Raw genomic sequence first — 16,811 nt, 5'->3', positions numbered from 1 at the left:
AATCAATACATGTATACAGTATGATGGAAACCTTGTATTTACCATTCCATAAATACTGTAGGGAGCTCTGATATACCAGAGCACACAGTCCAGCATGCATCAAACATCGTGAAACTTTGCGAAATGAACGATGGTAAGAAAAGACGGCACCCCATACCATTGTTTACTCAATGTTTGCGTTTCGAAAGATCTATGTGCTGAACCAAACCGTCAGGTCCTCTAATTGCCTATTATACCTTATTCTGAGACAGACCGTCTTTTCTCACTTACACAGGAATGTACAGACTGTTTGCATTAACGATCTCCGAGGTGACAAATTGTTACCAGCTTTGGCTTCTAAGCATCCAGCAGGCTTACTTTTCACTTCCTAATAAGAAAACGTTATCGCCATTTAAAGCAACAATTTGGAGTCTGTTTTTCTGCCCAGCTGCAGCCCTGCCACTTGACTTGGAACAGAATATAATTAATTGAAATGACCATTCAACCGCAGTAAATCTTGCGCTTGTGTCTTTAAGGTCAATCCTGTTGCTTTGGCTTTAGCTCAATTGATTAACATTGTCTTAAGTCATGCAGGCAAACTTGATTCTATGAAGCAGATCAGTTGATGTCTATCAACTGCTGGGGTTGTGGAGGAGGAGGAGGAGGAGGAGGAAAAAAGGGAATATGAGATCACATAATGAGTAACCTTGCCTGAGACCTGAAGACTCATGTTTATTCCCAGGGCTAATGCTTAGGCATTAGTTTTACTGTAGAAGGGCACACATAAAAGCTTCTTAACTCCTCCCTGTGATTGGAGAATAACTGTCAGGTTGGTGGAGATTTATGTGTCTGGACTGTAGAGGCTGGGCTCCTCTGTAATTATGAGGTGAGCCAGATATTCCAGTAAACTGTGTGTAATCTGCCCTGGATCTCCCTCACATTGACAATCCATTAGCGACAGAGGCTGGGCCCGTGGTTTGGAGCTTGACATTGCCCAACACATCTTAGCTGCATATTTTGTTCCCACTCTCAAAGGAAATAGCTGCCAGGATCCCAGGGCTTGAACATATGCTTTGCCAGCTATTGATTGTGATAACTTTTTCTTAAAACTTTAGTCTGCTTCACTTGTTTCCAGACCCACATATTCTTTTTAAAAACCTCCCAGTGTTCTGTTTGTCACAGGCACTGTAAAGGAACTGATAATGCAGTTTGATGTAATGTAAGACTGGAATACTCATTACATTTGTATGAAGTGTGGGTGAAACTGGATGGCTTTAGTAAATCAAAGCACACTTTCCTCTTAAGATATATATTTCATACATGTTTCTGTTTCAGCAACTGTATCACACACAATGCATGGCCTACATATAAACTTACTATCATGATGAGCTTATGATCCCTGAGTTTATGAACACTGGACCCATAGCTACCACTTTTGCTTGCTGGCGTCTGCCTCCTCCACAGTCAAACAGCCGAATGACTAGTGATGGGGGAGAATTCCCAGCCCTACCAATGACGCGTGCTGGTAACAGCTGACAGGAAGCCAGCTGCCTTTTTGTCAAGAGTTTTAAATATGGAACTCTGACAAGATGCTCAACGTCTTTTGATCAAAGATTTACCTAGGGAGTGAGACTGTAGTGAGGAGTGGATGGAGACAGACTGGGTAATTGTGGGAGACTCCTGGGCTGATGAGAGAGACTGTGGGCTCTGTGTGGTTAATTACCTCTAACAGGGGAAAGCAGGCCCATTAGTAACCCACAGACATATAGGACTCCCAGACCTTGGGGAAAGACTTGTTACAGGGATTATTTTCTCCTCAGATTTACCATGATCACAATGTTTTGCTTTGCACAGCAAGCATCTGCTCTGTTGCGTCTAATTGTATTATTTTTCAAGTCCAGGTGATTGTACTGATCAAGGTTTCCAACAGATTAGACCAGGGCTCTCTAACTCTGTTCATGGAGAGCTACTGTCCTGTAGGTTTTAGCTCCAACCATAATCTAACGCACTTTATTCTAATAATTAGCTGGTTGATAAGCTGAATCAGGTTAGTTACAACTGGGGTTGGGGCTAAAACCTACACGAGGGTAGCTCTCCAGGAACAGGATTAGAGAGCCCTGGATTAGAACCTTTTCTCAAGTTTTCAGACAGTTTCTAAAAGAGTATACTCTGTCTGATGAAGATTTTCTTTCTAATTCACTACCATTTTCCCAAACCAAACTAGTTCAATTACAGCAGTATTCTACTTGTTTTGTGAGATTCTAGTAACATTGTAATAATGCTTTATTTATTCACCCAAATCTCATAATCTTTTAATATGGCTTTATTAAATGCTTGCTTAGCCATCCTGGTAGATGACCACTCAGAGCAAGTGGTACAACATCTTCATGACCATTATAGTATCTATTCAGGCAGGGTTTTTTATTCTACATGAATACAATGGTCTCTGACCCGCTAATGTTCTTTATATATTCACACCTTTCATACCCATGATTGTTTACCCCTTCTGCTCTGTGCTAATAACAAAGATGAAGAACCAGTCTTTAGCCCAGCCTGAGAGAGCTGGGGTTGACCAGGAAGTAAGTAGGATAATCTGTCTGGTCAGTACAAGGCCTGCTCCTCAGACAGTCAGTCTCAGCTTCACTGTTCCTGCCTGTGTGCGTTTGATGTTACAGTCTTGTGTCAGTTCTCAGTGGATTAGTGTGTGGTGGATTTGGCTTCCGGCAAACAGACAGCCCAGCCAGGCTCAGACAGTAACATAACCTGGAGTGACAGCAGGGAGGCCCAAGAGCTGCCCCTCTGTCCACTCACTGTTTGGCTGAAACAGAATGGAAGAGAGGGAGAGAGGGGGAGCTCTTTTGGCTGCAAGCACACGTATTATAATCTTTTACCTTGGGCTAGTTGGCAGGCAAGGGACGCCTGGAAAAACAGAGCACATCAAGGGACTGTCTAATTAACCACACCACCTCTCCTCTGAACCAACACCAAATCCATGCAACCGAAGCAAGTCTTTTTTTGGGACATTTTAATTTAGTTTTTGGGATTTGGTTTGTTTTTGTTTTTTCCTATCATGGATGTTTGCTATGAAAACCCAATTGGTGCAGAGAGGTGGGCTTTACATGCATTTGTTTTGTAGACACAGAAGTGAACTGTTTGTTTTATGATCCTTGAATCGTGTCCTGTTCTCTATCTCCCCCAGGGTGGAGAAGAATACACTGTGCAATACAGACAAAGGTAAAACAAACGCACTTTGAATTGTTACACTAGGTGATTATAAATTGACGCAGTTCACTTGGCAGCAAGTGGATGGGGGTAAATCGGTGCCCACAACTGTTTTGCTCTAGTGCTTGATGTTTTGAAAAATCATCAATCAGCTAATTCCTGTCAGAATGAAGTTTCACTATGAATAATGTCAATGTTGAACGATAAGACACTTGTGCTCTAAAAATGTCTTAGCCTTTGTGGCCCTGCTTAAACAAGCCCCCGCACGTTCACCTGCCATCATGCAAAGGGTTTTACCCGAAAGAAATATATTGGCACTTAAGGTATGCATTTGAACTACTGTGCTGCGAGGAAAGGTTATTAAAATTCACACTAAAAACATTAGCATTCAAGTCCATCCCTCACAAAGATTCTGGCATGAGCCCAGTCGGAATATATTCTCAAGAGCTGACTTGGCATCTCTCGAGTTGTTTTCTAAAGAAAAAAATATATATTTCCAGTAGCAGCCCCTTTCTAATTCTGGTTGTTCCACTCTGACAGCAGGATTCTAGAGCATATCTTCAGACTCAGACGTCGTGGTAGCAACTGTTTGACTTGCAGTGCTGGCTAACTGAGATTTGTGAGAATGCTGTGGGGAATTTCGAGTTGACTGTTTTCCTTCCTCGATGGAAAACATGCAGATGGGTGGATTAGGGTAAATAATCTACAAAGGGTATTTTGGTGCTTTGAACAAGGATTTGCCATATTGAGACTGAACCCAAGAAGTCAACAGGCGTTAATGTGATTATCTGTGTTCATTTAAAACGTTTCATGATCCAGTGTTTAAACACTGGGTTTCTACTGAAGGCAGCAACCTGCATCTTGCTCTCGTTACTGTCCATGTTAGCTGAGTAAATAGATTATGTTTTTGCTCATCAATTCAGTTTGAGGTTCATTCAAACACTAAAACCAAACAAACAAGTGCCCCATAAAGAGCTATTAATGAACTCAGATCTTTCCCCAAAGGACACTGTCATGTCATACATTTATTATGGTATGCTATTGTTATGACTACTGAATCTACAGCCTCCTCTCATATTTCTACCTTCTTACTCTACTTACACATCTTTCTCATTACTTACAGTATCACCAGAAGTGTTGATTGAATGTGTGAAGAGCAAGGACCATCTGAAGGTGAGTGGGAGCCACAGTGGCCAATGGATATGCACACTGCATATAGGTCTACATACTGTAGAGTGAATGTAGGCTCACTAATTGATACATTCAACAAGGGAATGATGACTTTACCTCAGGGTAAGCATTTCTCAGGTCGGCAATTTGATAAAAATGCAGTCTATTCCCCCACGCCTCCAGTCATAACCATGTGCCCTCTTCTCCCAGCTGAAGGAGTTGCACAAACTGGGAGCTGACCTGTCAGTGCAGGACCACTCAGGATGCACCCTGCTCCACTATGCTGTGGACACTGGTAGCAAGGAGACTGTCAAATACATCCTGGACAATGGTAGGGACAAGGCGATACATATTTATGTGTTCCATATAAGTCTGTAGGTAGGACATCCCCCTCACAATACTGAACCATCCTGTGGGATTTCCCAAAGTGAGTCTGTGACTCTCAAATATCAACAATCTATCAGAAGTTAACCCAGCACAATAGGCTCTATGTTTTATAATAGTAGAATTATGTCCCAGGTGTGGAGCGCCATATATTTGAGGGTCATGTACATTGTTTAAGACAAGCCACAACGCAGGTACATCTCACTCTGTGTACGCTTGTTGTCGTTTATGGAGTCTTTCTTGCTCAACAACGAACGATACATTCCAATATTTGAAAGGGATATGTTTTCTGTCAGAAAGTCCTCCTACACCAGCTTTTTACTACTCTATAAAAGTAGTACCTTGGAGCATTGTAATTGGTTTAGGGACATGCTTTGAAATTTCTATTTTTCCCCTGCCCCCTCCCCAAAAACAGCACCCACAGACATCCTGGATGTAACCGAAAAAGAAAAGTAAGTTCAAGACATGGATTTTGAAATGCTCATGTTACACATATTCGGTGTGATGTATCTAGTTCAAGTTTTAAATAGAAAGTTACTCATTGGAGCTACTCTCTCTCTCTCTCTCTGTCTTTCTCTGTCTCAGTGGGGAGACAGTGTTGCACAAAGCAGCGTCACTGTGTCAGAGGACTATCTGTCACTACCTGGTAGAGGCAGGGGCATCCCTCATGAAGACAGACTTACAGGTGAGAGCAACGCTCCCTCTTCACTCATCGCTTTACTCTTTATTTGGCCAAAAGAAACCAAGTTGATGCGTAGGCTACCCCTGAGAAGTGTTTTATACAGTGGATAGGGCGGCAGGTAGCCTAGCGGTTAAGAGCGTTGGGTCCGAAAGGTTGCTGGTTCGAATCCCCAACCCAATCAGGTGAAAAATCTGCCGTTGTGCCCTTGAACAAGGCACTTAACCCTAATTGCTATTGTAAGTCGCTCTGGATAAGAGCGTCTGCTAAATGACTAAAATGTCAAATGGATAAGTGGTGGGTATAGAATGGCCTAATCATCATCCAGAAGGAAAATTAGCTTGTCTTTCTTATGACAAGCTAATTATACATCGGGTGGGGGAGCACTACAGCGGTGCCCTACACATCCCCTCTGAACCAAACTAGCCAGATGCCTGCAAAGTCAATTAAAGTACTTACCTCCAAGTGGCTCCACCATAAAAGGTCTTATGTGCTTACCCTCTCCTGCAGAGATAGCCAATTGGATACATTTGTTTAAGCTTCCACTGACACAGTGTGTAGAAGGTAGTTGGAACATAAGGCTTACATTTTTTACTACAGTACTTCACAAGATCCTCCTTCTGAAGACCCCACAGCTGGTTTTTATCTCAGCTTTCTGGCCTGGAAAGCTCAGACTTTACCACATTTAAGATGTCTTGATTTTCATGTCAAGGCTTGAAGAATTTTCCAATACAAAATCTCACTGCCACATCGTGTGTGTCTGCAATGTAGTCTCTCTCATAAGCAACTGACATAATGCTTGAGGTGTCACTAGGGAGGAGTGTAGTCCTCGCCAGTCAGTTGTTCTATCATGCTTTGAAAGTACTCTGCTACTGTAGCTCTCCTTTACTCTAAATGAAACATTCCATGACACTCAGCAACCTCCCTCTACCCCCCCCCCCCCCCCTCTCTCCTCAGTGAGCTAGCAGTGAGTCTGATTCATACCCTGTGGCCTTGGGATGCAGTTCAGCCTGGCTTTCTTTCCTCTCCTCCATCTCTTCATCCTCCCAGCCTTTCTGCCTGTCTGTCTTTCTCACTCACAATACATTCACTCTTGGCCTTGAGACATCAGCATATCTTAGCAATTACTTTTCCTGTCTTTTTGTCTCACCCTCTCGCCATGTTCTCTTCTCTCTTCTTTATCTCTTGAGTTTTTTTGGTCTCTGCACTTTAAAAAACAAACAATTAGAAATAATTGGGTTTTGTGAAGCTATTTCTTAAATGAGACAGTAGCTCTTGGATGAGTCTAAAAACATTCTAGATTTGCTTTTGCACACAGACAAACAAATATTTGGTGCCTATTCACTGTTGATAACTGGAAATATTAAAACTAAACCATGATGAAATCTGAATGCAAATGATTCCTACATCTCAAAAATACTTGCAGACTGTTCTTTGCAGACTGATCTTTGACTCTGCGGCTTAATGTTTAGACATCAGGAGAAATAGATGCTGCCTTAATTAAAGTTAGGTTCTTCATTGCGGTCTTTTATGTTGAGCAAGTTGCCTCTCTTGTGCTGCAGGGTGACACACCAAAGCATCGTGCAGAGAAGGCCAAGGATGCAGAGCTGGCAGCCTACTTGGAGAACCGTCAGCACTACCAGATGATCCAGAGAGAGGACCAGGAGACAGCCGTGTGACTGCCCTCTGCTCCCTGACCTCCAGCGCCACTTCCCTGTCACCTAACCCCGTGCCAAACCTACTTTAGCTAAAAGAGGAAACTCACCAGAGAAGATGGTTAAAAGGTAGCCGGTGTTGTATCCTCCTGCTAGGGAGTTGGTTGGAGTGCTACCAGATGAGAGACTCTTAAGGTCCACCATGTGAGATGCTTGTGACCAGTGGACTTGATTATTGCACTGCCAAAAAAAAAGCTATGTTTTGTGTCGGAACGCTTGGAAGAGATGGCTCTTCTGTTTAATTTTTTTCCCAGGTTGTGTTGCGCTTGCAATCCACCTAGACTGAATGTTGAATGATTACATAGAGAATTTTGCTACAAGGTTTTAGGACAGGAACTTGGGTAATTGAATGTCAATGTAATTGTATTATGTCAATAAAAGCAGCATGAGAGTTTCAACAGTATGGATCACAATGACTCAGTGGATTTCAAAAGGGTATTAACACTCTGATATGTAGGCCAGCTGTCTTTAAGGCCACCAAAAATGACATTATTCTGATGACGGTTTTATTTGTTTATAGCACTGTTAATTTTTTTGTTTTTTTTTTGTTGTTGACTGATTTGGCCACCCGTAATGCAGTGTGATGGGATCAAACTATCCACGAAAGTGGGGAATTTTACACTTTTCTCATCACCAAACAATTTGAATTGAGTAAATCAATATTGTTCTACTTTATGACCACTTGGCTAATTTTTTCTTTTATTTCTTAGTGTTAATAAGGATATTTGGTACTGTACACTTATCGTAGTAGCTCTGTGTTAAAGCAGTTTATGCACTGCAGCTCCAATTGCCTTGATTTTCTTATTTTGTTGGCTGATTAGTTTGTACTTAATGTACTTAAGTCATGGCATATTTTTATAGCATTTTTAAGCAGATTTGATGTTTATATAATTTGTACATACTATAAATTTACATTTTTGTGTTTGGTCATTATTTACTATAAAAATGTGCATTTGATATGTATTTGTTTCAGAACTACAGAGCGTTTCTTCTCTCATATTGTTACAGAAGTCAAAGGCGTATTTATTCACATCAACATTTTTTACCGATCCTTAACATGCACATAAAGTGGTTAAATTATGTTCAGCAAACTCAAAAATGTTGTGACGGTTTGGGTTGTAAATTTACAGAGTTGTTGTTGTTGTTTTTTACATAAAAATAATAATAATTTGTCTTCATACAAACCAACAATTTGTGGGTACTATTTATTTTCCATAGTTAGAATCTCTGTTAAAATATGACTGGCCATTTAAACCAGAAATATAATGAAACTTAAGTTATAAAGACATGTGATTCATTTAAACGGTGTTCATGTTATATTGTGTTGAGAGTGAGGGGAAGGAATTGGTCTCATTCCAAAAGCTATCCTACAGTATAACTAGGTAACTAGTTTAATTTAGCACCACAGTAACTGTGGATCTACTGTATTTTGTTAGACTGAAATTAGTTGTTGCTCTGGATTTCTTATAATTATTTAATCGCTAAACATACTTGTAAAACGTACTTGTAAACACATTAACAAGGTACACTATTTCATATACACATTGTTGCTGGATTCTGTTTGTTGTCAAATGTTTATAGTTTTTACCGTTAAACAACCCATAATGCCAACTAAGATGCATTTCATTGTAAATCATTGCTGTTCTCTATTATGGCCAGATATATGAAGAAATGTAGCACTGAATCAGTTTCTGTGATAGGAAATATGTTGTCAATGAAAGGCCTCTAGTGTTTCTAATGCCAGACTGAAAATATCAACATTTCTCTTAAATGTTCATATATGTTTTATTTGATTATGAAAAGTAAATTAATTGTGTAGTTCTACATCAGTTATTATGCTTCATACATAATCATATGTTCTCACAATTTTTTGGAGGTATTCATTTTTTGAATTTAATTTTTAACAATAGAAAACATCCACATACAAACGACAACGTACAGGCACACACAAACATCCACAACATCACCCCTGCCCAGACCCACCTGCTCACACCCCCATCTCCAGCGCCCACATCACTCTCCGCCACATAGCCTCAAACTGCACCATTTTGTTTCATTGTCACACTGATTGTCAGCATTTTCATTTGACTCTTATTCAATAATGAAGACAGTAGGCCCCCTTTTAGTTGACTTCACTATAATTGAAATATGTTAGCCTTGTGGCTGAGAAGATTGAATATCATCATTTGAGGCATTCATGATTATACTGCATACTGAAAGAGGTGCATATTTGATCAGATTATGTAACATATATCCTGCTGTTCAGAGACTGACATGGAGATGTAGGAAATGCCTTTGAATTTATATAATTTGGATGTACAGTACCAGTCAAAGGTTTGGACACACCTACTCATTCAAGAGTTTTCTTTATTTTTACTATTTTCTACATTGTAGAATAGTAGTAAAGACATCAACACTATGAAATAACACACATGGAATCATGTAGTAACCAAAAAAGTGTTCAAAAAACAAATCAAAATATATTTTATATTTGAGTTTCTTCAAAGTAGCCACCCTTTGCCTTGATGACAGCTTTGCACACTCTTGGCATTCTCTCAACCAGCTTCATGAGGTAGTCACATGGAATGCATTTCAATTAACAGTTGTGCCTTGTTAAAAGTTCATTTGTAGAATTTCTTTCCTTCTTAATGCGTTTGAGCCAATCAGTTGTGTTGTGACAAGGTAGTGGTGGTATACAGAAGATAGCCCTATTTGGTAAAAGACCAAGTCCATATTATGGCAAGAACAGTTCAAATAAGCAAAGAGAAACGACAGTCCATCATTACTTTAAGACATGAAGGTCAGTCAATCCGGACAATTTGAAGAACTTTGAAAGTTTCTTCAAGTGCAGTCGCAAAAACCATCAAGTGCAATGATGAAACTGGCTTTCATGAGGACTGGCACAGGAAAGGAAGACCCAGAGTTACCTCTGCTGCAGAGGATAAGTTCATTAGAGTTACCATCCTCAGAAATTGCAGCCCAAATAAATGCTTCACAGAGTTCAAGTAACAGACACATCTCAACATCAACTGTTCAAAGGAGACTGGCTGAATCAGGCCTTCATGGTCAAATTGCTGCAAATAAACCACTACTAAAGGACACCAATAAGAAGAAGAGACCTGCTTGGGCCAAGAAACACAAACAATGGACATTAGACCGGTGGAAATCTGTCCTTTGGTCTGGAGTCCTAATTGGGTATTCTTGGTTCCAACCATTCTGCAGCAATACACCATCCCATCTGGTTTGGGCTTAGTGGGACTATCATTTGTTTTTCAACAGGACAATGACCCAACACACCTCCAGGCTGTGTACGGGCTATTTTACCAAGAAGGAGAGTGATGGAGTGCTGCATCAGATGATCTGGCCTCCACAATCACCCAACCTCTAACCAATTGAGATGGTTTAGGATGAGTTGGACCTCAGAGTGAAGGAAAAGCAGCCAACAAGTGCTCAGCATATGTGGGAACTCCTTCGAGACTGTTGGAAAAGCATTCCAGGTGAAGCTGGTTGAGAGAATTCCAAGAGTGTGCAAAGCTGTCATCAAGGCAAAGGGTGGCTACTTTGAAGAATCTCAAATGTAAAATATATTTTGATTTGTTTAACACTTTTTTGGTTACTACATGATTCCATATGTGTTATTTCATAGTTGTGATGTCTTCACTATTATTCTACAATGTAGAAAATAGTACAAATAAAGAAAAACCCATGAATGAGTAGGTGTGTCCAAACTTTTGACTTGTACTGTATATTAACATCAGGATTTTATTGAAGCCTGTCTACCTGCTCTATTTTGTATGTTTTATGTATTTGAGGATCTGGTCCAAGTATAACTACTGTAGTTCACTGTGATCTTGGAAAGTGCACTGTGGAATCATTACAACAGTGTTTTTCCAACTTACAGTATATCGTCGTCCATTTCCAATCGAAATGTAGATGAAAACCCAATTTTCAGAGGTTTTCTAAATCCGTTTTTTTTTCATACCATTGGGGAAACTGATTATGTAGTATGCACAGTCAAACCCTTTTGCATGTTATTGTTGATTGAGTGACATTTATGGAGGCCTTGCAAGATCTTTCCTTGAAGAAATGAATTGTACCACAAAACACTAAAAAAAACACATTATTGTAATTGTCGTCTTTTTATTTTATTTGTCTATTCTTTTTTTTTACTTATACAGGTAAGTCAATTAAGAAAAAATCGTATTTACAATGACGACTTGTCAACACTATTGAATCAATTATGAAATGGTCACGTCAGATTTATAATGAACATACAGTTGAAGTCGGAAATGTACATACACCTAAGCCAAATAAATTTAAACTCAGTTTTTCACAATTCCTGACATTTAATCCTAGTAAAAATTCCCTGTCTAAGGTCAGTAAGGATCACCACTTTATTTTAAGAATGTGAAATGTCAGAATAATAGTAGAGAGAATGATTTATTTCTGATTTTATTTCTTTCATCACATTCCTAGTTGGTCAGACGTTTACATACACTCAATTAGTATTTGGTAGCATTGCCTTTAAATTGTTTAACTTGGGTCAAACGTTTCCGGTAGCCTTCCACAAGCTTCCCACAATAAGTTGGGTGAATTTTGGCCCATTCCTCCTGACAGAGCTGGTGTAACTGAGTCAGGTTTGTAGGCCTCCTTGCTCGCACACGCTTTTTCAGTTCTGCCCACACATTTTCTATAGGATTGAGGTCAGGGCTTTGTGAAAGCCACTCCAGTACCTTGACTTTGTTGTCCTTAAGCCATTTTGCCACAACTTTGGAAGTATGCTTGGGGTCAATGTCAATTTGGAAGACCTATTTGCGACCAAGCTTTAACTTCCTGACTGATGTCTTGAGACATCCACTGGATGGTCCTCTGTAGCTCAGCTGGTAGAGCACGGCGCTTGTAACGCCAAGGTAGTGGGTTCGATCCCCGGGACCACCCATACACAAAAATGTATGCACGCATGACTGTAAGTCGCTTTGGATAAAAGCGTCTGCTAAATGGCATATTATTATTATTATTATTATATTATGTTGCTTCAATATATCCACATCTATTTTGTGAAGTGCACCAGTCCCTCCTGCAGCAAAGCACCCCCACAGCATGATGCTGCCACCCCCGTGCATCACGGTTGGGATGGTGTTCTTCGGCTTGCAAGCTGCCCCCTTTTTCCTCCAAACATAACGATGGTCATTATGGCAAAACATTTCTATTTTTGTTTCATCAAACCAGAGGACATTTCTCCAAAAAGTAAGATCTTTGTCCCCATGTGCAGTTGCAAAACATAGTCTGTCTTTTTTATGGCGGTTTTGGAGCAGTGGCTTCTTCCTTGCTGAGCGGCCTTTCAGATTATGTCGATATAGAACTTGTTTTACTGTGGATATAGATACTTTTGTACCTGTTTCCTCCAGCATCTTCACAAGGTCCTTTGCTGTTGTTCTGGGATTGATTTGCACTTTTCACACCAAAGTACGTTCATCTCTAGGAAACAGAACGCGTCTCCTTCCTGAGCGGTATGATGGCTGCGTGGTCCCATGGTGTTTATACTTGCGTAATATTGTTTGTACAGATGAACATGGTACCTTCAGGCGTTTGGATTTTGCTCCCAAGGATTAACCAGACTTGTGGAGGTCTACAATTTTTTTCTGAGGCCTTTGCTGATTTCTTTTGATTTTCCCATGATGTCAAGCAAAGAGGCACTGAGTTTGAAGGTAGGCCTTGAAATACATCCACAGGTACACCTCCAATTGACTCAAATGATGTCAATTAGCCTATCAGAAGCTTCTAAAGCCATGACATCATTTTCTGGAATTTTCCAAGCTGTTTAAAGGCACAGTCAACTTAGTGTATGTAAACTTCTGACCCACTGGAATTGTGATACAGTGAATTATAAGTGAAATAATCTGTCTGTAAACAATTGTTGGAAAAATTACTTGTGTCATGCACAAAGTAGATGTCCTAATCGACTTGCCAAAACTATAGTTTGTTAACAAGACATTTGTTCAGTGGTTGAAAAACAAGATTTAATGACTCCAACCGAAGTGTATGTAAACTTCCGACTTCAACTGTGTATGTCCAAACCTACCACTGGAATTAAACATGCCAAAATGTACTGAGGAAAACATTGCTCAAACATTTTATAGTCTAACAGTCAGAAACACTTGTTGAATAAGTAAGATTGCTCATGATTAATCTTGACATTGCTAAGGGGTGACGCATTTATTAATAATCATGCCTCATTTGATATCCTGGTGAAAATTGCCTTGGAAACTAAAGACCGCATCTCTCCACAGCATCTTATCTATCGTCTATGATTTACCATCTTACCATCTTGTACCAGTATTTATTGGTGTTGTCCAAGTTTCATCAGAAAATATTTTAACAACAGCAGAGGAAAGGCAAAACGGAGAATGTAGCACAAAGTGACCTCTTGAAATTTAGTTGAATGGCCTCAGCCTTACAGTAGTACGTTTTGTGCGCTTGTGCAGTGTACATATTTGAATCTGGCCCAGAGACTTGCAAAGCTATTTTTTTGGTACATCCATCACTCCATAATGAGTTTTGCTGTTGTCATGTAGTTTTCTGTACATTAACGCAACCATATCAACATCTCACATTGTCACCTTAGCTTTGTGTAGTGCCTTTACCCATAGCTCACGTTGAACAGAAAATACAAGCTATTATTATCAGACACTATTTCATGTGCCATAAGCACTGTCCTGTTATGGTGTGTGCAAGAAAACACTTCTCATAGGTGTTATTGCCAAATAACTTAGCCTTCAACAGAAATTGATTTTCTGTTTGAAATGACACAAATTCCCCAACATGATATTTCAAATGCTAATCTTAAGATGCGGTATGGCCCCACTTTCCATGTTGTCGATTACTGCAAAGAGCACCCTCTCCCATCATCATTTCCGTATGTCCACTGATTTTAAAAGTACGATATTCTTAAAGTTTCAGTAGAAATCCACAGTCTTTCAATTACATACAAGTGGAAAGTGCTCTTTGGAATGGCAGGAGCGTGGAACTACCAATGCTATAACTGCATTAATCAAAACTTTACTACAGTGTTCAGTTGCATGAGTGCAATGCAGGCAGGCATGGGGCTTACAGTGACTGAATGGGGTCAGACAACTTAACTGCCTCTTTTATGACATTTTTAAAGGAGCTACAATATAACAAGGAATGGTAGTTTATGTATATTATCTGTGCTTTATTTTGAGTTGCTGTGCAATTCAGGGCAAGAGTATCTATCACAATTCAAAAAAATTTAAAAGAAATAGAACATTGAAATTACTGTGCAATATGCATTTTTCTTTATTCAAAAATCGGTACTATTTTTTTTACTTTATATAAATAGTGACCAAAACGTGATGGACAGACTGGTGTGCAATGTTGACGATATAAATCTGTATATTTCTTTCTATTGGCTGATTTTTTGTTATTGTCTGCTTGGGAAAATAACAATAAAGGATAGTACTTAAACGACTGTATTTATTGTAATGACTTTCTTGTGAGTGTTGATTTTATTAATTATTTCATTAAAGTGCACTCCTTAATAACCCTGCATTTATATAAGGTCATATTAATATGAATATACCTCAGGTGAATGCAGGTGATGATTGTTACTGATAAGAGGTGTTCTGCTGGTTGTAATGTCTTGTCCTGCACCAACCAGAAAAGAATGGAGTCCACCTCAACAGCCTGTTAGCCTGGTTCTTTTCAAAGTTTCTTTGTACACAATGAGGGGTTAAGCTGGGATTTTGGAGGTGGTGTAAGGGTTGACATAAGGGTTAGTTAGTAGTCTGTAACTGAAACACACAATGGTTAAAAGTGGTTAGAAGTACAAAACGTGCATGGGAGGATGGGACTGTACCCTCTTGTATTTGAGGAAGACAGCCTCAATAATTACTGTGCCGATGAAATCCAAGGACTTGTGAAGTAATACAATTGTTTATTCCTCATAACAGGAATCAAATAGGCTATGTTGCATCTTCATTTTATTCTTGAGCCTTTATTTGGCCTTGCAATGTTACATACTTTGTCTGGATGACAGCATTGGCTCATATGAGACACTGTTTACAAGTCGACCAATCCTGAATGCCCAACCACATAAAGCCAATGCAGTGGAAGTATTGAAAGCCTTTTGTGACTACACATTTTCCCCTCGTTTGTTGCAAACCATAAAGATACCCACTCCTGTAAAAAAATAAATTAAAAAAAACATGTTGAATTTACAAGGATCTGGTAAAAACAAGCCATCCTCATAGGCCATTTGCGGCTCCCTAATCCCTGGCTGCAAGACCAGCTCAACAGATATAAACAACTGAGATAAAGACCTAAAAGATCCCCTGAGGCCTAAACCTAGTGCTCAGACAGAGCATAGAGCAGCATATACAGAGTGGTACAAAAAGAAAGCTTGATGGTCCAACCCAGTAAGACAAACTGTAATTTTGTGTATGTCGAATGTCTGAAGGAAAGTAATAATGATAGTTAATGCCTCTGTGTTGCAACATGCAATGTGTTTGAAAAAGATGAGTCATGTTAGTCAGAGCTGATTCATAGTGCATCATCTGGAATGATTAAATACTGTAATTGGATACTGTCTAGTTATTGCTGGATGTTGTATTGGATGTGTGTTTATCAGTCTGGTCCATTTGTGAAACTGAACAGCTGTTTTCTTCTCCTAGCTCTGACTCATTGTTGGCATGCTATCCAACTGGCAATTGGAAATGTCCCTGTCTATGGTTCAGATTCTGGTCTGATCGCTATTGTGGCCTTGACTCACCTCCCCTGCCCTCCTGGGATTACCCAATCACATGGCCGAGGTCACAAAGTAATCTTGGATATACTGTACATTGATACTAGATAACATGTAGACACATACTGTATAAGTTGTATTTTATCAGTACAGTCATCTAGTTCTTGAAAATGTGGTGATTTACTGTAAAACTCTGTCAGCCTATCTAGGCACCACACTGTTACTCTGCCCTGTGGTCGAGCATATGTTTACACCAGAGGAGACTGGTGGGAGGAGCTATAGGAGGACGGACTCATTGTATATGGCTGAAATTGAATAAATGGTCAAAATGTGGTTTCCATATGTTTGATGTGTTTGACACCATTCCATTAATTCCATTACAGTCTTTACAATGAGCCGTCCTCCTATAGCTCCTCCCAACAGCCTCCTCTGGCTTACAGCGGTGTTTATAAATGGCTCTTATCCAGGGTCCCTGTCTAATGGAAGCTGTTGTGTGACAACAAGCTCTCTGGGTACATAATCAGAGGTGGACAGGAATGGCCAGGAATTATAGGGCTAATGACTGGTCAATCCCTCCTGTCCTCCTGTAAACCATTTACTGTGTTGTTGTTGTTAATACATCTATGATGCATACATCCCTAGGCATTCTGTAGGCACCATAGAATAATATGATCTGTCTACAGTAGGAAGTCTGAGCATGTCATTCTGCTTTCCTTTCTCTGTGGTAATGTCTGGTGGTGAAATTGGTATGGGTATATATAGTAATCAATGTTTCTTTAATATGCAAGCATAAAAAAAGACATGTAGCTACAAAGACAGAATACATCTAGGGATTCACAAAAATAAAACATCAAAAAGTTAATATCCTAGAGTAGTAGTGCACAGGGGTTGGGGTTAGGCG

General features: G+C 39.8%; 1 protein-coding gene across 1 annotated transcript in view; it reads left to right on the top strand.

Moving 5' to 3' along the window:
* LOC121561504 (diacylglycerol kinase zeta) overlaps window positions 1–7,547 on the top strand; it is a 46,606-nt gene extending 39,059 nt beyond the window's left edge. The window contains 6 exon segments of the mRNA XM_045218446.1: window positions 3,179–3,213; window positions 4,325–4,374; window positions 4,582–4,702; window positions 5,171–5,207; window positions 5,341–5,440; window positions 6,997–7,547. Coding sequence (XP_045074381.1) covers window positions 3,179–3,213; window positions 4,325–4,374; window positions 4,582–4,702; window positions 5,171–5,207; window positions 5,341–5,440; window positions 6,997–7,113 — 460 coding nt within the window. The 3' untranslated portion in view covers window positions 7,114–7,547.
* The last annotated feature ends 9,264 nt before the right edge of the window (window positions 7,548–16,811 follow it).

This window comes from Coregonus clupeaformis, unplaced genomic scaffold (genome assembly GCF_020615455.1).
Source record: "Coregonus clupeaformis isolate EN_2021a unplaced genomic scaffold, ASM2061545v1 scaf1589, whole genome shotgun sequence".
In the NCBI taxonomy this organism is placed as follows: Eukaryota; Metazoa; Chordata; class Actinopteri; order Salmoniformes; family Salmonidae; genus Coregonus; species Coregonus clupeaformis.
The sequence above is the reverse complement of the archived record's forward strand: the minus strand, read 5'-3'. Positions and strand labels throughout refer to the sequence as shown.